At 45.5% G+C, this 27,708-nt stretch overlaps 1 protein-coding gene across 1 annotated transcript in view; it reads right to left on the reverse strand.

The window, feature by feature from the left end:
* Nucleotides 1-24,406, reverse strand: part of MORN3 (MORN repeat containing 3) — a 54,424-nt gene extending 30,018 nt beyond the window's left edge. The window contains exons 1-4 of the mRNA XM_040346936.1: nucleotides 24,374-24,406; nucleotides 19,803-19,958; nucleotides 11,164-11,321; nucleotides 1,846-2,005 (exon numbers count right to left, since the gene is read on the reverse strand). Of these exons, the coding sequence (XP_040202870.1) occupies nucleotides 1,846-2,005; nucleotides 11,164-11,321; nucleotides 19,803-19,947 (463 nt within the window). The 5' untranslated portion in view covers nucleotides 19,948-19,958; nucleotides 24,374-24,406. The remainder of the gene's footprint in view (nucleotides 1-1,845; nucleotides 2,006-11,163; nucleotides 11,322-19,802; nucleotides 19,959-24,373) is intronic.
* Nucleotides 24,407-27,708: the final 3,302 nt, after the last annotated feature.

The raw sequence follows: 27,708 nt of genomic DNA on the forward strand, positions 1-27,708 counted from the left end.
GTCAGCAGATGTTTATCTAAAATAATCACATTTTGCTGCCTGAAATCAAGACAGACACAGTTTTTGTTTTATCCAGCTGTATTTACTAGTGCAACTTATATCATCCAAGTGAAAGACATAACATCAACATGTCAGCAAAAAAAATCTGAGTTGGAAAAAGGATCACCCCCCCCCCCCATGCATGTCAGTATATTGATTCTGGTTTTGAATATTTTCAATTTTGGTGTTCTATCTTCCAATTGGATGTTATAAGTTGCACTAGTAAATACAGCTGGATAAAATATTTAATTTTGGGCTGCATAGCAACAAAATGTGATTATTTTAAAGGAGGGGTGATTCTTTTCTATACCCTCTCCTCTGTATGCCTCTAGTTGGTTATGGCCATTTTAAGTCAAAGTAAATCCACATTACAGTAATAATTGAGAAATAAAAGGCTATTAAATGTCAGCAAAAAGTATTTGGACTTTAGCACTTGTTTATGTGTGACCACGTCTTTCCCATCTCACCTCTAGTTTCTTCAGGTTTACAGATGGCCGGTGGCCATATCAACGTTTAAAACGTGAGAGAGCATTTATCCTAGAACTATAAAAACTTAAGGTCTCAAGCATTTCTAATAACATTTCCCCACAGAACTAATGAAGCAAGGCTGCACAGAATGTATACTACAGAGTTCTTTGCTGCAGGGACATTGTAATTTAACCCACAGAGACCAAAACGGAAACTTCTTACTAGGACAAAGCGAACCATCACCAGCTCTATTTATAATCATGGTCTTGAAAGCACTCCACAACAGGGTATATATATATATATATATTGTAAGGGGTTAGCTCGGTAGCGGGGTGTGTGACCCCCTGGATGGGTTCACTACACACTGAATTTATAAAGACAGGCAGTCGAAGACGGTTGAAAACAAAGATTTTGGTTTATTCTTCCATCTTGCTGGAAACAAGTGCAAGCATCCAAACAGCATAAACAGAATCAAACATAAAATAAACCCTAGCCACTTGGGGTGTCTACCTTCACCACACAGGAACCTATCTAGGGAGTCTGGCACAGCCTAGTGCTGGGCAGACACTGCTGGTCATACAGCAGAAAAACAATAGTCTCTTTTTGATTTTTATCACACAGAAAAATCAGTCACCACCTCACCTCCTCAGAAGACTTTCAGCTACTGCTCTCCTTACTCACAAAGCCTCAGGATGCAGCAAATCAGTGGTAATCCTCTGGATTACTTATAGAGGCTTTAATTGCCTCATTCTGAACAGCTGAAGTTTTCCAACGCCCTTAGACCTTTTCTGGCTACTTTTGCAGCCGACGCCTAATAACAATTGGTGTATTGTCTAAACAAGGCAGAAATGTATGTCCCGTCTGTGACAACACCCACAGATTTACCTGACGTCCTGTCACAATTATATATATATATATATATATATATACACACACAATATTTGCATGCAGTATATATATATATATATATATATATATATATATATATATATATATATATATATTTATTTATACATTTTTTTTAAATTGTCTGTCTTTTTTTGTTTATAGCGCAACAAATAAAAAAACACAGTGGTGATCAAATAACACAAAAAAAAAGTTCTATTTGTCAGAAAAAAAAATGACATCCATTTTAGTTGGGTACAGCATGGCATGACAATGCACCGGTCAGTTAAAGAAACACAGTTTCGTATAGCAAAATATGGCCTGGTCATGAAGAGGGGTAAATCTTCCCAGGGGTCAAGTGGTTAAACTTCAAAATACTGTTCAAAGTGGTTTGGTGAGAGGTACATTGCATAAATACACAACAAATACTGTAATTATACACATAGTACACACCTAATCGTAACATTCCCTGCCCACAGTGCTTATCTTCCAGCCATTCTCCTTCATATAGATCTCCATTGGCAAAGTGCATTCTACCCCAGCCACTTCTTTGTCCAGCCTTCCAGTCTCCTTCATAATACTCTGTGTCTGCATAGAAATAAGATCCGTAGCCCTATAAAGCAATCACAATGTAATTAATATGGTGTCATGTATGTTGCTTGCATTGCCGACGCACTTGCACTTCCTACTCAGCACCTCGTACATGTTCAATTTCTCTTATATGCCATGTTGCAAAGCAAACTTCCTGTCTGCCATAATCCATATTTACAAAACAATAATAACAAACACCATAAGAGCCGCTTCACACAGGGGCGACTCGTCAGGCCACCCAGCCACCTGACAAATCGCGATCCACTCTATTCAATAGAACCGTTCTAATAGGAGCGACTCAAGTTGCTCCAACTTAAAGTTTCTTGTACTACTTTGGGTCCGACTTGCATTGACTTCAATACAGAAGTCATTTTGCAAGTCGCCTCTCAAGTCGTCTTGAGATCGCCTTGCAGAGTCGCCCCCAAAGTCGTGCCACCCCTGTGTGAACCGGCTCTAAGGGAAATTCATTTTAAATTATTTACACAACTTTTGAGTTTTAACAAACAGTAAAAGGGAAGTGATAATCGCTAAGTGTTAGATTTTTTTAATTTTTAGTCTCAGAAGCAATAAAAATCTAACAGAGGTTCTAACATTTTTCTGCTCTATAGTTTTACCTAGAGATACACTTTTTTTTTTTAAACAAGAGACCTAGAGATACGCTTTAATATATGACAAATAATTCCCAGAGCAATATGGGCTAGCTAAAAAGACAGCACAGCTATAGCTCACTAAAACCTCAGATGGAGCTATAGCTGTGCTGTCTACCACTTGACCCCCAGGAAAATGTACCCCTCTTCATGACCAGGCCATTTTCCTCTGTGTGTTAGGTTTAGTTTGAGCTACTGAGCTATGGAAATTGGAAACAACAAGCTTTTTACAACAAGGCAGTTAAGGTGTATTTTCTCTACTGCAGGCTCTAATGGGGGTTACAAAATATTAACCACTTCCAGCCCATGCCAATGCATTACTCCTCTGTGTGTTAGGTTTAGTTTGAGCTACTGAGCTATGGAAACAACAAACTTTTTACAACAGGGCAGTTACGGTAAATTTGCTCTACTGCAGGCTCTAATGGGGGGTTACAAAATATTAACCACTTCCAGCTCAAGCCAATTCTGGTACTCCTCTCCTACATGTAAAATTCATAATTTTTTTGCTAGAAAATTACTCAGAACCCCCAAACATTATATATATTTTTTTTAGCAGAGAACATAGGGAATAAAAGGGCGGCCGTTGCAAGTTTTTATGTATTTGTATTGTTATTGTATTTGCGCAGCAATTTTTAAACACGTTTATTTATTTATTAAACTGTTTCATGAATTAACCACTTCATTACTGGGCACTTAAAGGAACACTAAAGGTTTGTTTTTTATTAGATCAATTGATTGCTGTAAGCAAGAACATTTAAATATCACTTACCTCGTTTTTCCTTTTGACCTCCAAAATACAGTAATCCAGGTTTGAAAATGCCATTTCCTGTCTCTCCTTTCCTTGCTTTCCACCAGCATCTGAGCTGTTTTGCATGGTGGAAAGCAGAATGTGCTCACCCCCTCCCTATGACTACAGCCCTGCGTGAAGATGCTCTCTTATCCCTCACAGGCATGGAGGCTAAGCCTAATGGGAACTGCAGTTCCCATTAGGCCGTGATGTAGCAAGAATGAATGCGCACCGCAAACCAGGAAGTCAGTGAGAATAACGATTCAGGAGTGCTGGAGGTGAATAAATCGGCTTATTTTAACAGGTATCAAACTAGTTATAATGCAAAACATTACTTTTTACTTTATCAGCTACTGTCAGACTTTAATTTAAGAGGAAAATATTTTTGTCTTTACAACCCCTTTAAACCCCCTTCGTGCCCAGACCAATTTTCAGCTTTCAGTGCTGACGCATTTTGAATGACAATTGCGCTGTACCCAATTTTATATTTTTATCATTTTTTTCCCACAAATAGAGCTTACTTTTGGTGGTATTTGATCACCTCTGCGGTTTTTATTTTTTGCGCTATATACAAAAAAAGACATAACATTTTGAAAAAAAATTCTTTTTACTTTTTGTTATAATAATATCCCAATTTTTTTTTAAATATTTTTTTCCTCAGTTTAGGCCGATACGTATTCTTCTACATATTTTTTGTAAAAAAAAATATCGCAATAAGCGTAAAGTTATAGCGCCTACAAAATAGGGGATAGATTTATGATTTATTTTTTACTAGTAATGGCGGCGATCTGCGTTTTTTTTTGTCAGGCCTGTGATATTGCGGCGGACATATCGGACACTTTTGACATTATTTTGGGACCATTCACATTTACACAGCGAACAGTGCTAAAAAATGCATTAATTACTGTATAAATGTGACTGGCAGTGAAGGGGTTAACTCTAGGGGGCGAGGGGTTAAATGTGTAAACTGGGAGTGATTCTAACTGTGTGTGGAGTGGGACTGACTGGGGGAGGTGACCGATGCTGTGTCCCTATGTACAAGGGACACAGCATCGGTCTCCTCTCTCCCTGACAGGACGTGGAGCTCTGTGTTTACACACAGAGCTCCACGTCCCTGCTGTCACCGCCGATCGTGTGAACCTGGCGGACATCACGGCCGCCAGGCACGCGCATCGGCTTCTCAGCGATGCGTCGGGCACACTCGGGGAATGTAAATAGCAGGACGTCCAGGGACGTCCACCCGGCACTTGAGAGCCGCGCTGTGGACATCTTTCGTCTATAGCCCGGGTCTCAATTGGTTAAAAAGAAAAGAAAACAAAACACTAAAGTTAGCCAACATTTTTTGTATACTGTGAAAGAAGATGTTATGCCGAGTAAATAGATACCTAACATGTCACGCTTTAAAATTGCGCACACTCGTGGAATGTGCCAAACTTTGATACTTAAAAATCTCCATAGGTGACACTTAAATTTTTTTTTACAGGTTACATGTTTAGAGTAATGCCCTGTACACACGATCGGTTTGTCTGATGAAAACGGTCCGATGGACCATTTTTACCTGACGAACCGATCGTGTGTGGGCCCCATCGTTTTTTTTTTCCCATCGGTGAAAAGAAATAGAACCTTTTTTAAAATTTTCTGATGGTTAAAAAACCGATAGAAAAAAACGATCCTCTGTGGGGAAATACATCGGTCAAAAATCTACGCATGCTCAAAAAAGTCGACGCATGCTCTGAAGCATTGAACTTAATTTTTCTCTGCACGTCGTTGTGTTTTACGTCACCGCGTTGGACACGATCGGATTTTTAACTGATGGTGTGTAGGCAAGACTGATGAAAGTCAGCTTCATCAGATATCTGCTGAAAAAATCCATCGGTCCGTTTTCATCGGATGAACCGATCGTGTGTACGTGGCATTACAGAGGAGCTCTTGAGCTAGAATTATTGCTCTCGCTCTAACTTTCACGGTGATACCTCACATGTGTGGTTTGAACGCCGTTTACATATGCAGGCGCTTCTTGCATGCGAGCACGTGGGGATGGAGGGCGGTTAAAAAAATATATATATTTTGTATATTTTGCTTTTATTTTCACGCTTTCCCTTAAAAAAAATATATAAATATTTTGTATATTTTACTTTTATTTTTACGCTTTCCCTTTACATTTTTTTTTTTTTATCATTCACTTTTATTCCTATTACAAGGAATGTAAACATCCCTTGTAATAGGAATAGGGAATGCCAGGTGCTCTTTATGGAAATATGTGGGGTCTATAAGATCCCACAACTCTCCTCTAGGCTGGGAAGCCTGAGATACAAAAAAAAAAAAAACGATCTCATCCTTTCCAGCTAAAAACACGTCAGTGTTTACATTTGCTGAGGCCGGAAGTGACGTCTTGATGTCGCGCCCGTCCTCCGAAGGTCATAGAAATAGCCAGGGACCACCGGACTGGTCCCCGGTCAGCTCTATAGTAAACGAGTGCCACTGGCCGCTTAAACCTGCCACCCAGTGTATACAGCACGTGTAGGCAGTGGGCTCCTGGCCGGCATTCCCTGAAGTTTCCAGAAGCGCGGATTGGCTCGGTGCCCAGGAATGACATCAGTGGAAGTTGCGTCGCAATAACGCGAATAAGCCCTAATGCATTTTAACCATCAAAAGTCATCAGTAAGTCATCTTAATAGACATTGGAGAGCAGTTTTGTGATTTGGGTGATGTTCTAATGTCTGTGGGAAACCTTTGACAGCCCTGAATGAGTGGACTGGCTAGAAAACCTGTAGTGCCCCACATAGGTAGAATAAGGAGAGTAGCTGTAGCAAAGTCATTGTGATGTTGGATCGCGCATCCCCATCCGACTGCTCACAAATGCCTACAGTTTACTTTACTCTCATTTAGGGTTTTTAATCAATCACAAATGGTGAACTGTAGTAAGTTCTCTCTTTCTTGTATACTCTAAAGCTGCCTTCATACCATAGATTGCATGTGGCAGTGCGTGCGCGGTCCAAATTACAGACAATAGTTTTTTTTAGGCTCCGTTCACAATGGAGTTATTTCAGATGCATAAAATCGCATGACAATGAAAATCACATTGTTTCCAATGTGCCCATTAACATCATTGCTGTAGTTGCAAATTTATATTGGGGGAAACTAGCATATTTGTGCCAATGGGGAGGAAAGTAGCACACTGCAAGAAAACATCAGTGGCAAAGTAGGAAAAGCTATCCCAAATGATCAATTCTTCACTAAACAGGCTCAGCTAGAAGCCACTGGGAAAATACTCTATGTCAGGGGTCTCCAAACTTTCTAAGCAAATGGACAGTTTAATGTCCTTCAGAGTTTGAGGGCCGGACAGTGGTCAGTGGGAGTCAAAAAGGTCCCGACATCAGTGGGAAAAATAAACGCCCCATTGTTTCAGTGGGAGTAACTGTGCCCCGTTTTTGGGTCCCATTGTTGGTGTCATTGAGAAAAACTTCCCCCATTGTTGGTGTCATTGTGAGGAATTGTGTCCCATCGTTGGTGTAATTAGGAAGAATTGTGACCCATCGTTGATGTCATTGGACCCCTTTGTTGATGTCATTGGGCCCCATTGTTGGTGTCAGTAGGAGAAACTATGCCCCATTGTTGGTATCGGTGAATGAAACAGTGCCCCAAGGGCCGGATAAAAGCAAGCAAATCGCCACATCTGGCCCTGGGGCCGCAGTTTGGAGACCACTGCTCTATGTGATTATTATGAAGTACTGTATCTAGCCAGCAGATGGCGATTTAGGCTCATGTTCACATATTTCTCTGGATTTACAGCCTCTTGAAAACAAAACCATTTGTTGTGACGCTCCCTCGATTAACTGCAGTTTACACCTTCAATTGTCTGACTCATCAGCAGCAGAAGCGTATCTAGTGAAAATGGCGCCTATGGCAAATACTGAAACTGCGCCCCTGTCAAAACATTGGAAACCCGTCTTTCAGATAATACTGTCAGTATATACAGGTATATAGGGAGAACAGTAGGTTAGTGGTTGGGACTTGCCTCACTTGGTTTGAATCTGGGCCAGGAAGCTATCTGCATGTAGTTTGCATGTTCTCTTGGTGTGGGCACTGGGCAGGAATTGAGCCCAATATATATATATATATATATATATATATATATATATATATATATATATATATATAAACACACACATATATACATATATAATGGGGTAGACATTGGTAGGGGGATACCTGCTTCTCCATGCTCTCCTTGCCCCCGCTGCCCACTATGGGTGGGGTGGGATTCTCTCGCAGCTGGCACCCTCCAGCATATAGAGTCCGGAGGGTCAGGTGCTCTGCTCTCCCTCAAAGCAGAAGAGGGCGAACCACTTGTTGTGCTAACTGTTGGTCTTGGCCGCCTTCTTGCTGAGTTGCCCCCTCTTGGTGCCCTCTTTGCAGGCCAGGAGAGCCAGGTACAGAGCGTAACTCTCGTTATAGCGTACACACTTCTGCATGATCCCGAGCCACATGACATAGCGATACTCGGGCAAGGGTGCGTTCAGTGCCCGGCACCCCGCACCATCTATCCCTGCTGATCACTCCGGGACAGCGCTGTGCCACCAATCGCTGCACAAGTGGCCCCTGAATCTCCTGTTGCTGTGCTGTCACTCAGTCTTCTGTGCAACAGTGGTAGCGCTATCTTTCATATTTAGGGATTTAGGGGGGGCACATGGAGGGACAGGAACAAAAGTAGGGGGCCCAACTATATATATATATATATATATATATATATATATATATATATACATACACACACACACTGTGCCTTGAAAAAGTATTCATACTCCTTGAAATGTTCCACCTTTTGTCATGTTACAACCAAAAATGTATTTTTTGGGGATTTTATGTAATAGACCAACACAAAGTGCCAGGTTAGGGTGGCATAGTGCCAGGTTAGGGTGGTAGAGTTAGGGTGGTATAGTGCCTGGTTAGGGTGGTAGAGTGCCAGAGTGCCAGGTTAGGGAGGTAGAGTGCCAGGTTAGGGTGGTATAGTGCCAGGTTAGGGTGGTAGAGTGGCAGGTTAGGGTGGTATAGTGTCAGAGTAAATATATGACAACATGAATAAAAGAATACTGGTCCTGATCCCCTCTTCCTCCATCACCTACATTAAAAGCACAAATCTATGACTGTCTGCTCCTGCAGAACCTCCTTCTCCCCCTCCCTGAACTTAAAGGGTCACTAAAGGAAAAAAAATGTTTTGCTGAAATGACTATTTATTGGGTATAGAGACATAAAAGTTAACTGATTCCTTTTAAAAATGATTAAAAATTTAATTTAATCTATCATATAATGTGCCTCTAGTTCACTTTCGGTTTTAAAAGGTACATACATGAAGTTCCGGGTGAGAGGTGAGTCGGGAAGACTCACAGAACAAAAACAAACAAATCCAGGGCAGTGTTTTGTTTTTAAAATAAATCTGATTGATTCTGAGGAGTTTTAGACACACAGTAATGACAGCTTAGACCACCGTGAAAATCTCCCAGTACCATGGTTATAAGGAAACAGGCAACCAGGAAGTGTGGAGATCACAGCAGAATTACAGCTACTTCAAAGCAAAAACGAACAATGAGGACATGAAACCAGGACTGCAGTAAGGTAAAGGAAGCTATTTAGCTAAAAAATGTTTTTCCTTTAGTGACCCTTTAAGTAAACATAAAGAAAAATACTCACATGGCTGCTGGGGACTGATTCTGGCTTCTTCTTCTTGGAAGTGAAGTCAAAATGTGGTGGGTGGGAGGGTCTGCAACATGGGCAAAGTATTATTGGCTGACGAGATGAGATGCAAATATCCCCCCTCCCTGTGATGGTCGGGAGTCGGGACACTGATATATCATCATGCAGCTCTGAATCTTACTGCTGTTGTGCTGTGAGCCCTTCTACACACAGTACAGAGCGATTCTCTGTGTGTCTATCCCTCCAGCAGCTGACAGCTTACAAGAGGGGAAGGGACACACACAGAGAGATAATTGCTCTGCAATTGCCGTGACTATCGATGTAATTGGGGGGGGGCACAGATGTGCAAAAACTCTGCTCTTCTCATGTGAGGCAACTTCCTCCCGCCGCCTACCTGTATACACTGCACGGCCGCGGAGAGTGAGCGCCCACCCTGCAGGGAGAACATTGGGATGTCACCTGACCCACGTTTTCAGAGACCTTCCCGGAGCGGAGAGCACCGACTGTGTGCTTTGCTGGGGGTCATCTCTGAGCAGTGTGTAGACTGCCAGCCACTCACCAGCGCCCCCTTCAGATGGCACCCATGGCACTTGCTATGTCTGCCATACCCTGGATACACCACTGATCAGCAGTGACTTATCCCTTTTTGGGCAGCTAATTCTGACTTTTCAGGAGGGAAGAGGATGTAATGGCAATCGATTCCCCATCATTCACGCATTTCTTTCTGCTATAATGGGCACATACAAGTCCTCACTTTTTGTTCTATACACATAGGTGTCAAAATGAGATGTTTATTGTCATTGTCAACAGCAGCCAAATGATCCATGGAGATGGGTTTGATGCTGCAACAATTGTCCATATTACCAAAAGCACTGCCATAGAAGCCAGGGCAAGCAATAGGGAAAAATAATGATCTGCCACGTAATGACTCCAGCACACAGAACTCTGGTGTCACATATATCCTATACACTATACAAAAAAAAATAGGCCTGTTTTACACGGGCTTCAACTGCTAGAAGAGCAATGTGAATAACAAGCTTTCACAAACATTTGCATAGCTTCCAGCGCTCGCGACCCGGTCCGAAGCTCCGTGACCGCGCCCGCAGACCCGATCGCTGTGGGTGTCCCGCTATCGGGTCACAGGAGCTGAAAAACGGGGAGAGGTGAGTGTAAACAAACCTTCCCCATTCTTCTCTGTGGCAATGCGACGATCACTGACATCACATGTCCAGCCCCACCCCCCTACAGTTAGAAACACACATGAGGTCACACTTAACGCCTACAGCCCCCCTAGTGGTTAACCCCTTCACTGCCATTGTCATTTTCACAGTAATCAGTGAATTTTTATAGCTTTGAAAATGACAATGGTCCCAAAAATGTGTCAAAAGTGTCCGATGTGTCCGCCATAATGTCGCAGTCATGAAAAAAAATCACTGATTGCCGCCATTAGTAGTAAAAAAAATTATTAATAGAAATGCCATAAAACTATCCCCTGTTTTGTAAACTCTATCTTTTGTAAACATCCCTTGTAATAGGAATCACTGTGACAGGGCTTCTTTATGGAGAGATGTGGGGTCAATAAGACCCCACATCTCTCCTCCAGGCTTGAAAGCATGAGATTGTGAAAAAAAATTCACTGATCTCATGCCGATAGCCGCGATTGTGGCTTTGTTTACTTTCGGGTACCCGGGCGTGACGTCACAACGTCGCACCCGGGACTCCGACGGTCATAGAGAGCAGGCGCCGGCCGATTAGTTCTCCGGACCCCCGATGGGAGAGCCCGGAGAAGCACCGGATGGCGGCATAAGGGGGGGACGTCCCTCCCGCTGCCTATAAGAACAATCAAGCGGCGGAACTGCCGCTATGATCGCTCTTATCGCGCACAGAATCACTGGCAGAAGACAGTGATATCTGAATGATGCCTGTAGCTGCACCCATCATTCAGATATTGAGGACGGGGACGTCCTCGGTGGACAAGTGGTTAATAGTAATATCACAGCAGTAATAATGGTTTACCGATCATCATTTCATCTATACAAACCTACACCGTACCTGTTGTTTGTTGTTTTTCCAGCATCCTGAATAAACCTTTACATATTCGCCCGTGATTGGGTCTTGGACGCTGTATGTTCCGAAACCACTTCTCTTTCCATATTTCCAGTCACCTTCAAATATGGATTTTTCACTTTTGCATACGTAAGTACCTTTACCTGAAATATTACAAGAAACAGAAAATTAGAACTTTGGGGTTTTTGAATGTCATGACTAAGAAGGCAGTTTTTATTTCGGACACACAATTAGGTTAAAAGACCACAGAACTGAAAACGTGAAAAGCTGTAAATAGTGGCCCAGATTCAGGTACATTTGCGCGATATTTGCGGGGGAGCAGGGCAACAATTTTGCCCCGCGCCCCCGCAAATATTTTGCGCTGCCCTCGATTCACGGAGCAGTAGCTCCGTGAACTGCGAGGGCGCGCCGGCAATTTTGCCCGGCGTAAGCGTGCGCAAGTTAAATGATCCCGCCGGGGGCGGGAATCATTTAAATTAGGCGCGCTCCCGCGCCGAGCGTACAGCGCATGCTCCGTCGGGAAACTTTCCCGACGTGCATTGCGGCAAATGACGTCGCAAGGACGTAATTTGCTGCAAAGTGAACATGAATGGCGTCCAGCGCCATTCACGAATCACTTACGCAAACTACGTGAAATTCAAATTTCACGTCGCGGGAGCGGCGGCTATACTTTAGCATTGGCTGCCCCTACTATTAGAAGGGGCAGCCTTGCGCTAAAGTTGCCGTACGGAAACTCCGTACCTGGCTTGCGCGGGGCCCGCGCAAGTTTGTGAATCAGTTGGTAGTATGCAATTTGCATACTACACGCTGATCACAATGGGAGCGCCCCCTAGCGGCACACGCAACAATGCAGCCTAAAATCTGCGAGGCATAAGAGCCTTATGCCGCGCAGATTTTAGGCTGCAGTCGGTGTAACAAGGTTCCTGAATCAGGAGCACTCGTTACACCGGAGCAAGTAAGCAATTGCGCCGTGTAACTTATGGTTACACGGGCGCAATTGCTTCTTGAATCTGGGCCAGTGTCTGTGAATGATAGAGTGCCCACAATTGTGCAGAAAGTGAGAGATTTGACATTTGTGCAATTAGCACGCAAAGCGCATCCTGCCATGATCACCACAGGAGGTAATAGATGACTGGGCGAACAGCCACAAATAGCTGTGGCCACGAGCAGCCTGTCATTTCCGTGTACAGTCGCGCAGCTATCGAACCCAGCAGTAGATTCCTGGCGCTGGGATTTACAGTGTTGCACCTGTGAAAATGCAGCCTTACTGGGATTGATTTACTAAAACTAAAGAGTGCAAAATCTGGTGCAGCTCTGCATAGAAACCAATTGGCTTCCATATTTTTTTTTTTTTGTCAAAGCTTAATTAACCAATTGAGGAACGCCGCACGCAGATATACGTCTGCAGAATGGCACGGCTGGGCACAAGGGCGTACATGTACGTCCCCTTTAAGAGCCCAGCTGTGGGTCGCGCAGCCGTGGGTCCTCAGCTCCGTGATCGTCCCCGCGGGAACCGTGGACCCGTTCGCCGCCGGTGTCCCACGATCGGGTCACAGAGAGGAACAAAGGGGAAAAGTAAGTGTAAACAAACCTCTACCCGTGCTTCCTAGTGAGACTGACACTGATCGTCTGTTCCCTGTCATAGGAAACGACGATCAGTGACGTCACACGCCCAGCCATGCCCCCCCACCCACAGTAAAAATCACTCACTTAGGGCACACTTAACCCCTACAGCGCCCCCTCCTGGTTAACCCCTTCACTGCCAGTGTAATTTTTACAGTAACCAGTGCATTTTTATAGCACTCTTCGCTGTAAAAATGACAATGGTTACAAAATAGTGTCAAAAGTGTCTGATGTGTCTGCCGTAATGTCGCAGTCACGATAAAAATCGATGATCGCCGCCATTACTAGAAAAAATAAATATTAATAAAAATGCAATAAAACGATCCCCTATTTGGTAGACGCTATAAATTTTGCGCAAACCAAAAATATGTGGAAGAATACGTATCGGCCTAAACTGGGGGAAAAAAAATGTTTTTATATCTTTTTTGGGGGATATTTATTATAGCAAAAAGTAAAAAATATTGTTTTTTTTTTCAAATTAGTCGCTCTATTTTTGTTTATAGCGCAAAAAATAAAAAAAACGCACCGGTGATCAAATACCACCAAAAGAAAGCTCTATTTGTGGGGAAAAAAGGACACCAATTTTGTTTGGGAGCCACGTCACACGACCGTGCAATTGCCAGTTAAAGCGACGCAGTGCCGAATCGCAAAAAGGGGCCAGGTCATTTAGCTGCATAATGGTCCCGGGCCTAAGTGGTTAAAGCGGGGGTTCACCCTAAAACAAGTATATACCATTCAATCCAGCACACTGCCGACATGTACAGTATGCTGTTTTTTTTCTTCTTCGGTTTACATACCGTAGTATAGGTATTTCCCACCCACCGGCTTCCGGGTAGTGAATCCCGCGGGACTGGGCGTTCCTATTCAAGACTAAGTGATTGACGTATGACAAAAGCTTCCCCCCGGCGCATAATGCGCGTCACCAGTTTCCGAAAGAAGCTGAACTGCGAGTCGATGCTATACGGTGATCTGGCCTGTAACACACCTCATGTAGTAGAGTTTGCGTATCTAGCTGATTTACATATTCTAGGCGTAAATCAGCGTACATGCCCCTAGCGGCCAGCGTAAATATGCAGTTAAGATCCGACGGCGTAAGAGACTTACGCCGGTCGGATCTAAGGCCTCGTACACACGACCGAACATGTCTGCTGAAACTGGTCCGCTGACCAGTTTCAGCAGACATGTTCGGTCGTGTGTACGGCCGACCGGACAAATGTCCGGCGGATCGGACAGGTTTCCAGCGGACAAATGTTTCTTAGCATGCTAAGAAACATGTCCGCTGGAAGCCTGTCCGTCGGGCATGTTCGGTCGTCTGTACGACTTACCGGACATATCTGCTGGGCCGCCATCCCTCGCATGCGTGGAAGTGATTCGACGCATGCGTGGAAGCATTGACCTTCTAGGGTCGCGCACGTCGCCGCGTCATCGTCGCGGCGACGGCGCGGCCACGTCACCACGCTGTCTGTCCGCGCGGATTTCGGTTTGATGGTGTGTACAACCATCAGACCGAAATCTCCGAGCGGACATGTCCGATGAAAACGGTCCGGCGGACCATTTTCATCGGACTGTCCACTCGTCTGTACAGGGCCTAATAGAAATCTATGCGTAACTGATTCTATGAATCAGGCCCATAGATACGACCGGCCAGACTCAGAGATACGACGGCGTATCTGGAGATACGCCGTCGTATCTCCTTTGTGAATCTGGGCCACTGGCTTGATAACCAGATGAAAATAAAGAAAAGAAAACCTAAAAAAGAAATCAAATACAGCCATCGCATCTTATGCCTTGTTCACACAATCAGATTTTCCATCGGGATAAACTCAGACGTATTTTTCAGATGGAATTCCGTTCAAGCTGTCTTACATACACACTGTCACACCAAATTCCGACCGTCAAGAACACGGTGATGTACAACAGGTTCAATGCTTCCGAGCATGTGTCGATTTGATTTTTCAAATGTAGAGTTCCCTACAGACGAACGTAATTTCCCAAAAAGATAGAACATGTTCTCTTTCTAAATTCCAACGTAAAAAAGTCTGATGGGGCACACACACGACACGATGGACCTTTTCCATCGGAAATTCCGATCGTGTGTACAAGGCATAAGTTGTAAGGCTGCAACATAATACAATTTATGCTTTTAGGTTTAATACAATTTAATCCCAAAAGGGGACCAAGCGAGTATAGAACTACTTCATCCTGTTTGGATCAGTGACCGTGTTGGGAATTAAAAACCCCTTTAGCTTGTTGTAGTTAATTCTTAAACCCGAATTATGAAGTTCCTATGCGTCGGAGGTACAGCCAGTACTGAGTCTCTGCACTCTTTTTAAGATGACTGTTCTTCTACTATTATGATCATGAACACAAATGAATTGTCTATTTAAAGATGAAATAACAGAACCACATCCCCTGATATATTCACCTTCAATCCAAAGATTGCCCCTGCACAGTGGCGGCTGGTTTTCAAAATTTTTTGGGGGGGCGCAAACAAAAAAAAACAATTGCAGCCTCACTGTGCCCATCAAAGCAGCTACTGTGCCCATCAATTGCAACCACTGTGCCCATCAAATGCAGCCACTCTGCCCATCAAATGCAGCCACTGTGCCCATCAAATGCAGCCACTGTGCACATCAAATGCAGCCACTGTGCCCATCAAATGCAGCCACAGTGAATTTATTTCAGTAATTCAATAAAAAAAAAATGAAACTCATATATTTTATATAGATGCGTTACACACAGAGTGATATATTTCAAGCATTTCTTTTTTTTTTATTTTGATGATTATGACTTACAGATATTGAAAACCCCAAATTCAGTATCTCTGAAAATTAGAAAATTACATAAGGATTTGTAATACAGAAATATTGGCTTACTGAAAAGTATGTCCATTTTACAATATAGTATGCACTTAATACTTGGTCGGGGCTCCCTTTGCACAATTTACTGCATCAATGCGGTATGGCATGGAGACGATCAGCCTGTGGCACTGCTGAGGTGTTATGGAAGCCCAGGTTGCTTTAATAGCAGCCTTCAGCTCATCTGCTTTGTTGGGTCTGGTGTCTCTCATCTTGGGGGATAGGTCAGGCGAGTTTGCTGGCCAATCAAGCACAGTGATACCATGATCATTAAACCAGATATTGGTACTTTTGGCAGTGTGGGCAGGTGCCAAGTCCTGCTGGAAAATGAAATCTGCATCTCCATAAAGCTGGTCAGCAGAAGGAAGCATGAAGTGCTCTATAACTTCCTGCTAGAGGGCTGCGCTGGCTTTGGACTTAAAGCGGGATTCCACCCGCGATTGTTTTTTTTAAAGTCAGCAGCTGCTAACAGTGTAGCTGCTGACTTTTAATAAGGACACTTACCTGTCCTAGGCGCCCGCGATGATGGGCCCCTGACAGCGATCGCTCGGTCCTGGCGCCTCCATCCTGACTAAGGGAAACAGGCAGTGAACCCTTACGAAGACACCGCAACGGAGGACGAAGAAGAAGACGACCGCGGTGGAGGAAGAGGCAGAAGGGCTAGTTCTGCATATCAACAGCCCTTTCTGGTGAGTTTCTGTTTGATTTTTTTTTCTATTTTTTTTTAAAATTTTGGCAAAAAAATGTAAATTAAGGTGGAACGCCACTTTGATAAAACACAGTGGAACAACACCAACGGATGACATGGTTCCTCAAGTCGTCACTGACTGTGGAAACTTCACACTGGACTACCTCTGGGACCTTGATTTCCAAATGAAATGCACATTTTTCCACAGTCAGTGATGATTTGAGGAACCATGTCATTTGCTGGTGTTGGTTCACTGTGTTTTTTCAAGTCCAAAGTCAGCACAGCCCTCTGTCAGGAAATTCTAGAGCACTTCATACTTCCCTCTGCTAACCAGCTTTATGAAGATACTGGGCCAGATCCTCGTAGCGCGGCGCATTGTTGCGGCCGGCGTAGCGTATCTCTGATACACTACGCCGCCGTAACTTACAGCGTATTTTCCTTATCCTCAAAGAAGTTGCGCCGTAAGTTACGGCGGCGTAGTGTAATTTTGGCAGCGTAAGGGCGCACAATTCAAATCGATGTGATGGGGGCGTGTTTTATGTAAATACGTTGTGACCCGACGTAAATTACATTTTTTTTTAATGGCGCATGGGCCGTCCGTGGAGGTATCCCAGTGCGCATGCTCGAAATTAAACCGGAACAAGCCAATGCTTATGACGGTGACGTCATTCTACGCAAATCCCTATTCGCGAACGACTTACGCAAACGACGTAAAAAATTCAAAATTCGATGCGGGAACGACGCCCATACTTAACATTGAGTACGCCTCATATAGCAGGGGTAACTATACGCCGAAAAAAGCCTTACGGAAACGACGTATAAAAATGCACCGGCCGGACGTACGTTCGTGGATCGCCGTATCTAGCTAATTTGCATACTCGATGCGGAATTCGACGGAAACGCCACCTAGCGGCCAGCGGGAAAATGCACCTAAGACGTACGCCTGTCGGATCGAGCCCAGATTCCGTCGTATCTTGTTTTGTGGATACAAAACAGAGATACGACGCGGGAACTTTGAAATTACGCGGCGTATCCATAGATACGCCGGCGTAATTCGTTTGAGGATCTGGCCCACCGATTTTATTTTCCAGCGGGACTAGGCACCTGCCCACACTGCCAAATGTACCAATCCCTAGTTTGAATGGCCAGCAAACTCTCCTGACCTAAACCCCATAGAGAATCTGTGGGGTATTGTCAAGAGGAAGATGAGAGACACCAGACCCAACAATGCAGATGAGCTGAAGGCCGATATCCAAGCAACCTGGGCTTCCATAACACCTCAGTAGTGCCACAGGCTGATCACCTTCATGCCACTGAAACAGAGGTCGACCGATATGGGTTTTTCTCTGGCCGATGCCGATATTTAGAAATCAATGCCGATTTTTTATACCATTATTTTGGGACTTTTTTTATTTTTTTAAACTCACCCACTCCCACTCCACTCCCCCCTGCTTGTTCCTGTCACTCTACCACGCACTTGATGTCCTCAGTACAGATATCACTGGTTGGCACTGATTGGCACTGGCAGGTGACACTGGTTGGCACTGGCAGGTAGCACTGGCAAGCACTGATTGGCATTGGCAGGTGGCAATAATTGGCACTGGCAGGCGGCACTGACAGATGGCACTGATTGGCACTGGCAGGTGGCACTGGCAGGTGGCACTGATTGGCAGGTGGCATCCATTGGCACTGGCAGGTTTCAGACTGAGCTCATAGTATAACGGTGTGTGAAACTGGCAAATAACTGAATGTAGAGAGAGAAGCTGTCAAAATTCAGCGGTGATGTCGGGGGTGGGTGGGGACCCAGCAGCTAGCAAACACCAGTAAAATGATTGGGCTGCTTAAGAAAGGGGGTGGGGCCACATACACGTAGCGGCCCGCCCAGATCCTATCACATTGGCTGCTGCTTGATAGCTCCTGGGTCCCACCCATCCCAGGTCCTGCCCATCCCAAACATCAACGCTCAATTTTGACAGCTCCTCTCTCTCTCTGCATTCAGTTAGGTGTCAGTTTCACACACTCAGCGGCTCTGGCAAACGTCAAGCACCACTCTGCCAACAGAGTGTAGAGAAGAGAGGAACACTTGTGGGCACAGTGTTAAATATCGGCCTCATTTGGATAATAATCGGCCGATGTCGATTTATCAAAAATGGCCAAATATCGGCCGATATATGTCGGTCCACCTCTAATATTGAAGACATAATCATCAAAATGAGAAAAATTAACAAAATGCTTGCAATTAGGGTTGCACCGATACCGAGCATTTGCACGAGTACTTGTACTTGTGCAAATGCTCTGATGCCTAATGTGATACCTGGGAAGTCAGGGGATGATCGTGCGGCGGTGGTGGGGGCCATTACAAGCACTGATCTCCCCGTATAGATTTCAATAAAGCAGCTGACACCCACCTTTCCTCGTCTCCGTCCTGCGGTTTTCAGCTGCTTTACTGAAATCTATACAGGGAGATCGGTGCTTGTGACAGCCCCCACCACCGCACCGATCACCCCCAACTGTACCTTGTGTCCTTCTCCATGTCTTCCTCCATGCTCCTAAGGTCCACCGCCATGTCCTCCTTCTGTCCCCCTATGTTCCCCCTCTGTGTCTTCCTCCAATCGGTGCAACCCTACTTGTAATATATCACTCTGTGTGTAAAGCATCTATATAAAATATATGAGTTTGACTTTTTGAATTGAATTACTGAACTAAATTCACTTTTAAATGATATTCACATTTTCTGAGATGCACCTGTATACTGTAGCTGCAGGTGCTGTGGTGCAACAACTCGAATTACTTAAAGCAGCTGTAAACCTGCAGATTATTATTATTCATTTTTTTAAACCTTAAAGGTAAAAGGAATAATGAGCTAGTATGCATCGCGAGGTGTCGGCAGGTGATCTCGGTCTATGCCGAGGGAGCTGACATTTTCCCTCAGCGTGTCTTCCAGGAATCGTGGATCCGGCGCTGTAAGTGGCTGGAGCCGCGATGTCGTCACTCCGGCGCATGCATGCGGGAGACTTTTTTCCGGCAAGGTCCAGCAGTGTCTTCCGGACCTTCAGCTGGGCACTCAGAGTGCATGCACCTCTGAAGTCAGCGGCTGCATGCAAAGGAAATATCTCCTAAACTGTACAGGTTTAGGAGATATTATTTTTACCTACAGGTAAGCCTTATTATAGGCTTACCTGTAGGTAAAAGTAAAAAAAAAAAAGACTTTACTACCGCTTTAAGTGCTTCTGCTGTGGACTTAAGGGATGAACTGCTCCACAGTGCCTGTAGCTTCATAGGTCAGTGCAGGCTTGTTTTTAGAGGGTATGTAAGGAATATGTAAATACTTTGAGGTTCATGGCCTGGCCACAGGTTCACATACAGCATCTTTACCCTAATTTGTGATTTTGAGTAAACATGTTTCTTATTTTGAAGTTTCAGTCAATCAAACCTTGTAAATTTAAATGTCTTACCATGTTTCAAGTTGTTTAGCCATTCTCCTATGTACTGATCCCCATTTACAGAATACACGCTATGTCTCAGGCCAGATTTCTGTGCTCTTCTGTCCCATTCCCTCCAAGGAGGTTCTGTGTCTCTAGGATGTTTTGTAAGAGGCATGTCATTGGCACCTGTAATACATACATACATACATTACATGGTGTACTTTTACACAAGGTATCAGGGGCGTACCTAGAGCATTTGGCATTAGGGACGGATCCTATATCTGGCAACCCCCTCCCCACCTTAAAATGTAAAAACACCCCACTGTGCCCCCTGCATACCTCTGCATCCTTCAATATCTTTTTGTCAATTCTGTGTACCCCCCTCTCCACAACTGCACCTCTGGACCCCTTCACATTACACAGCCCTTGTACCTATGGACCCCTTTAAATTACACAGCCCTTGTACCTCTGGACCCCTTTACATCACACATCACCCTGCACCTCTGGACCCCTTTACATTACACTGCACCCTGCACCTCTGGACCCCTTTACATTACACAGCCCTTGTACCTCAGGACCCCTTTACATTACACAGCACCCTGCACCCCTTTACATTACACAGCCCTTGCACCTCTGGACCCCTTTACATTACACAGCCCTTGTACCTCTGGACCCCTTTACATTACACAGCACCCTGCACCCCGTTACATTACACAGCATCCTGCACCTCTAGACACCTTTACATTACACAGCCCTCCACAGCTCTGGGCCCCTTTAAATTACACAGTACCCTGCACCTCTAGACGCCTGTATGTTACACAGACCCCCCTACAGTGCAGACCCCCTCCATACAGTACAGGCCCCCGCTACAGTACAGGCCCCCACTACAGTACAGGCCCACTACAGTGCAGGCCCACCTGCAGTGAAGACCCCCCTACCGTATAGGCCCCCGCTACAGCACAGGCCTCCCTACAGTACAGACCCCCGCTACAGTACAGGCCCCCTTACAGTGCAGTACCCGCCTACAGTGCAGTACCCGCCTACAGTACAGACCCACCTTTCTACAATACAGAACCCCCCCTTCAGACCCATAATGTACCAGGCTCAGAACACACACCACAGACCGAGAGAGCCCGAGGTAGTGGCTTGGCAGGGTGGGGGGGGGGTACTGCGAGCCGCACCCGAGCCAGTCAGCACATCTGGGACCGGCGCAACGATCCCCTTCTCTCACGGCTCTGATCAGTCTCGGACAGCGGCTGTCAGCCGAGCAGAGAAGCCGCCTCCTTCTCTGCTCGGCTGACAGCCGCTGCCCAAGACTGATCAGAGCCATGAGACAAGGGGATCGTTGCGCCAGTCCCAGATGTGCCGACTGGCTCGGGTGCAGCTCGCTACCCCCCCACAAAGCCACTACCTAATCCGCTCGGGCACTCCATGTCTATTCTGTCACCTCGCAATGTTAAACCCGCGGCGGCGCTGTCTTCTTTCATTCACGGAGGGGGGGGGGGCCGGCCTGACAACCCCCCAGTGTGTGGCACCTGGTGCGGCACACCCCCCCCGCCCTCCCCTTAGTATGCCGCTGCCTTGGGGCTCCATAATCTCCTATTGCCCGGGGGCCCCATAATCTTCTCCTATTGCCGGGGGGCCCCATGAGTTGTCAGTCCGCCCCTGGGTGTAAACAAGGTCTTAAAGTATATGTTAACACAATCCCTAACTTTTCATATAAAGTTTAAAATGTTAATGTCATTTTAAAAGTAATTTTACATTACAGTCTGCAGGCACTTCCTTTTATAAGATAATAACCCGCTGTCCATGTCTTCCGGTTATGTTCCTGTGTTGTCACCTTTTTGTACAGGATTCCCAAGGAGACTACAAGTACCCATTTAACTCCTTAGCACTGGCTATACACATATACACTCAACGACCACTTTATTAGGTACACCTATTCAATTACTTGGTTACATAAATTGCTAATCGGCCAATCACATGGCAGCAACTCAATGCATTTAGGCATCTAGATGTAGTGAAGACGACTTGCTGAAGTTCAAACCGAGCATCAGAATGAGGAAGAAAGGGGATTTAAGTTACTTTGAATGTGGCATCTTGTTGGTGCCAGACGGACTGGTCTGAGTATTTCAAAAACTGCTGGTCTACTGGGATTTTCACGCACAACCATCTCCTAGGGTTTACAGAGAATGGTCCGAAAAAAATATCCAGTGAGCTGTAGTTGTGTGGAGGAAAATGCCTTGTTGAGGTCAGAGGAGAATGGGCAGACTGGTTTGAAATGATAGAAAGGCAACAGTGAGGCCCTGGAACAAATGTTGCCTGGTCTCAAGAGTTTCGATTTCAGCTACGACATTCCGATTGTAGGGTCAGAATTTGTCATAAACATTAAAGCATGGATCCATCCTTCCTTGTATCAATGGTTCAGGCTGGTGGTGGTGTAATGCTGTCGGGGATATTTTCTTGGCACACTTTGGGCCCTTTAGTACCAATTGAGTATTGTTTAAACGCCACGGCCTACCTGAGTATTGTTGCTGACCATGCCCATCCCTTTATGACTACAGTGTACCCGTCTTCTGATGGCTCCTTCTAGCAGGATAATGTCACAAAGCTCAAATCATCTTACCACTGGTTTCTTGAACATGCCAATGAGATCGCTGTACTCCAATGGCCTCCACAGTCACCAGATCTCAATCCAATAGCGCACCTTTGGGATTTGGTGGAACGGGAGATTCACATCATGGATGTGCAGCTGACAAATCTGCAGTAACTGCGTGATCCTATCATGTCAATATGGACTAAAACCATGGAATGTTTCCAACACCTTGTTGAATCTATGTCACGAAAAATGAAGGCAGTTCTAAAGGCAAAAAAGGGTGTCCAACCCGGTACCAGCAAGGTGTACCTAATAAAGTGGCCGGTGAGGGTAAGTGTTGATGGGCTTTTACACTGTGTACAGTATATGCATACAGCTGCCATTGCTGTTCTGTGCTGGGGTGTAATCACTGTCACTGACACCTCCTGGTCACAGTTTATTATTGGGATCTGATCAATATTCCTGGTAAAATGGCAAAAAAATTCAAATATGGTGGGTGCTGCAGCGATTGGGTCCTGGAGACATCAAACAATCGAACATATTCGCCAGCACACCATGGATCGTCCAATCACATCCAAAAAAGTTTTATTGTAGAAAAATCCCATCACAAAGGTGCAACGTTTCGGAGTCACGCAGGACCCCTTCGTCAGGCATGTTGCATGTTTGTGATGTGATTTTTCTACAATCAAACTTTTTTGGACGTGATCGGACGCAGAGGCGTTGCTAGGGGGGTGCGGTCCGCACCGGGTGACACCGGCTAGAGGGGTGACACCATCCCGTTTTTTTGTTTTTTTTTAGCTGACATGCCCAGCCTGCCCTGTGCAATCCCTGCCTGCCCTGTACCACCCCAGCCTGTCCTGTACCACCCCAGCCTGCCCTGTATCACCCAGCCTGCCCTGTACCACCCCAGCCTGCCCTGTACCACTCCAAACAGCCCTATACCACCCCAGCCTGCCCTGTACCCCCCCCCCCCCCCAAACAGCCCTGTACCACCCCAGCCTGCCCTGTACCACCCCAGCCTGCCCTGTACCACCCAGCCTGCCCTGTGCCACCCCAGCCTGCCCTGTACCACCCCAAACTTTCCCATGCCACCCCAACTTGCCCTGTGCCATCCTAACTTGCCCTGTACCACCCCAATCTGCCCTATGCCACCATAACTTGCCCTATACCACCCCAACCTGCCCAATGCCACCCTAACTTGCCCTGTACCACCCCAACCTTTCCCATGCCATCCCAACTTGCCCTATGCCACCCTAACTTGAACTATACCACCCCAACCTGCCCTGTACCACCCCAACCTGCCCTATGCAACCCTAACTTTCCCTACACCACCCCAAACTACCCTATATCACCCCAACATGCCCTATACCACCTTAACCTGTCGTATACCACCCCACTACACCAACCTGCCACTATACCACTCTATACTACCCTAACCTGCCACTATACTGCCCTATACTATCATTTACAGGGGCTGGTTTGGGGTGCGCCCCGTGCCCGTGCGCTGCCTGCTTGGTGCTGGGCAGCCTAGACAGAGGGGGGGGTGACACCATGTTTTACCGCACCGGGTGACACCAACCCTAGTGACGCCACTGATCAGACGATCCATGGTGTGCTGGCGCATATGTTCGATTGTATGGTTGGGATCTGGTGGGGTAATCTCAGCATCATCATTGACCCCCCCCCCCCCCTTATCTACACCCCTGAGATCAACCCTTCTGACTTCACTTTCTGCATGCTTGTCCCTGGTCAGCTGCTTTACAGCCCACAGATAATCAGGCAGCTTCTATCAGCAAAGGTAGCACCCTCCCCTCCCCCCTATATTGTTTTACCCCAAAAATAACATGTGATCAATGTTCCAGTTATCAGTGGAAGGGATAAGAAGAGAAGCCTCCGTGGAGTGGGTACCTCCAGTCTGGGCTTTGATCAGATCCCATCATGGACAATGTTTAGTCATACACACAGTAATCCCCCATCGCACATGGAACCATGCAGACCCTCCTACCTTCTCCAGTGTATGGAGTCTTCTACCAGGAGAACGCCCTAGAGCAGCCACAGCAACAACACGACTCCGGTAACCATGGCAACGGGACGCTCAGCTAGGCAGGAAATCTCCGCCCACCGCCGTCTTCTTTACACCGGTATTCTCTGCCTGGAAAAGAGCTGCTTCGGCCTGGTGACATGGTTTTCTGATTACACATTCCACAGTGTGCCACTAGGTGGCGCTATAACAAAACAATAGACTAGAGCACGCTGATGTCCTGTGGTTGTGGAAATAAAGCTTTATACGTTTTGTACTTAGAGGAAATGTCATGTCTAGTGTAAAACGATATGTATAGACAAAACTTTGTGTAACTCTATTCAAACCTCTTTTTTTTTTAAAGGAGAAATAAAAAAATTAAAAAGCAGGCGGGTTCTTTATTACAGAACAGACATGCAGTGTCTACAATAAAATAAACCTACCTGTCTGCTCACAGTCTCCTATAGAATAAACACGCAAGTGCACATGCACAGCTCCACGTTTAACTGCACTCCTGCGCGTGCATGATGATGGAATGACGAGGAATGACGGCATCGGCCAATCAAGATGGTGGAAGGCCAGGACCTAGAAAAAGCTGGGGAGAAGATGCAGGCATCGGACCACTGTAGCTAGGGTTGCCAATTTTCTTCAAGTCAAACCCGAACACTTTAGCGGCGCACAACTTTTTTTTTTTTTATAGTATAAACTATACATATATTTTGCAATTAAATAACATTTCTAATCATATAAAGTTAATCACTAGAGTCCCCGCTTACATCAGAGTCCACAGAGTTTCCCTTTTACATCTGAATCCACAGAGTTACTCTTTTACATATGAATCCGCAGAGTTCCCCTTTTATATCTGAATCCGCAGAGATCCCCTTTAATATCTAAATCTGCAGAGTTCCCCTTTTATATCTGAATCCGCAGAGTTCCCCTTTAATATCTGAATCCACAGAGTTTCCCTTTTATATCTGAATCCGCAGAGTTCCCCTTTTACATCTGAATCTGCAGAGTTCCCCTTTTACATCTGAATCTGCAGAGTTCCCCTTTTACATCTGAATCTGCAGAGTTCCCCTTTTACATCTGAATCTGCAGAGTTCCCCTTTTATATTTGAATCCGCAGAGTTCACTTTTACATCTGAATCCTCAGTGTTCCCCCTTTATAATTGAAAGCCGCAGAGTTCCCCTTTTACATCTGAATCCGCAGAGTTCCCCTTTTACATCTGAATCCGCAGTGTTCCCCTTTTACATCTGAATCCGCAGAGTTCCCCTTTTACACATGAATCCGCAGAGTTCCCCTTTTACACATGAATCCGCAGAGTTCCCCTTTTATATCTGAATCCGCAGAGTTCCCCTTTTATATCTGAATCCGCAGAGTTCCCCTTTTATATTTGAATCCGCATAGTTCCCCTTTTATATCTGAATCCGCATAGTTCCCCTTTTATATCTGAATCCGCAGAGTTCCCTTACATTGTAAGGGTGGACTCTGCAGACTCTGATTTAAGGGAGAACACTGAGCACTCTAACCTAAGTTTAAGGCTCTCTGTTTTGCCTATCGCGCTTATCATGGGACGGGCCCACAATACCTGAATTCCTTGATAACGCGATACACCCCTGCACGAGGACTTAGATCACTTACAGCTGGTCTCGTCACTTGTCCATCTGCTCGCCTGCTTACCTTCGGGGGTAGACGCTTTTCTGTGAGAGCAACGGCCCTATGGAATAGTCTCCCTGTTTCTATCCGGTCTCTCCCCTCCATTATGGCCTTTCGTAAAAGGATAAAAACTTGTTTTTTTGAGGGAAAAGCAGGCTGAGTCACGTTAGTTTTCCCTGTTGTTCCTTGGTAGTTTGCTTTTTTTGTGCTCTCCTTTTTTCGTTTCCTTCTATTTTCTTTCCCTGACTTGATTTATCTATTTACAGGTATGTCTTCTGCGCTTAGACGCTTCCCTGACGGGTCAGTATTTGGCGCATTACAAATCCAATAAATCAATCAATCAATCAATCAATAAGTGATGCTCATGGAACCCCCAAAATCTCCTCCACATCCCCAAGTCCCGCTACAAATCTAAAGAAGAACGAAGATTCGCAGTCCAAGGACCACGGCTATGGAACGCTCTACCCACGAACATCCGCATATAAGAAAACCATCGGGCCTTCAGGAAATAATTTAAGACTCACCTCTTCTGAACGACCTGGACGAAATTGGACAAAAAGCGCCTTGAGGCGATTCAGTTTGCATTTGTAGTGCTATACAAGTTACTCACTCACTCAATCACTCAACCCTGATTTAAGGAGGAACACTGAGGCCTAGTACACACGAGAGGATTTATCCGCGGATACGGTCCACCGGACCGTATCCGCGGATAAATCCTCTCGAGGATTTCCACGGATTTGGATCCGATGGAGTGTACTCACCATCGGATCGAAATCCGCGCCGAAATCCCCTCGCGATGACGTGTCGCGCCGTCGCCGCGATGATGACGCGGCGACGTGCGCGCCGCTGTCATAAAAGGAATTCCACGCATGCGTCGAATCATTACGACGCATGCGAGGGACGGGTTCGGACGGATCGATCCGGTGAGTCTGTACAGACCACCGGATCGATCCGCTGGTTCCGATTCCAGCGGATAGATTTGTAGACATGTCTACAAATTTTTATCTGCTGGAATTCGGAAATATCCGCGGATAAATATCCGCAGCAATGTACACACCATAGAATCTATCCGCTGAAACCGATCCGCTGAGATTTTTCAGCGGATGGATTCTATCGTGTGTACGGGGCCTGAGTACTCTGATGCACAGTGAGGACTCCCTGCTGGGAGGCCATAGTCCAGTCTGAATATTGTGCCCGGGTTCCAAGCAGTTTGAAACCCAGACACATGATTCCAAACCTGAACTTTCCGGGTGAATCCCAGACAGGTGGCAACCCTAACTGTAGCGAAGTAGGTATTTTGGACTTTAAAGTGGAACTTTACCCATAACAACTTGAAAGAAATAATGTTCTTTAGCAAGGAACTTATATTCCACATTAATAATTATGATACCAAAATTAGTTTGTGCTGTAATTGGCCTCCAGCATTACCCGTATCTTCTTGCTGTAGGCTGCCATTTTGCTGAAGCCCAGAGCCCCTGAACAGCAGGAAATCATAAAGTGGAAATAAACACATTAATTTAACGGTTTTAAAAACAGTTACAGTTCTGAAATGCCAGGATTGCTAACTGTCACATTTGCTTGTGTCTTCAACCAAACTGTCAACAGCTGGTGTCATAACTGATCACATGTGCAGCACCATGGCAGTTGCAGATCAAACAGAAGT

This window comes from Rana temporaria, chromosome 1 (assembly GCF_905171775.1).
Source record: "Rana temporaria chromosome 1, aRanTem1.1, whole genome shotgun sequence".
Taxonomy (NCBI): Eukaryota; Metazoa; Chordata; class Amphibia; order Anura; family Ranidae; genus Rana; species Rana temporaria.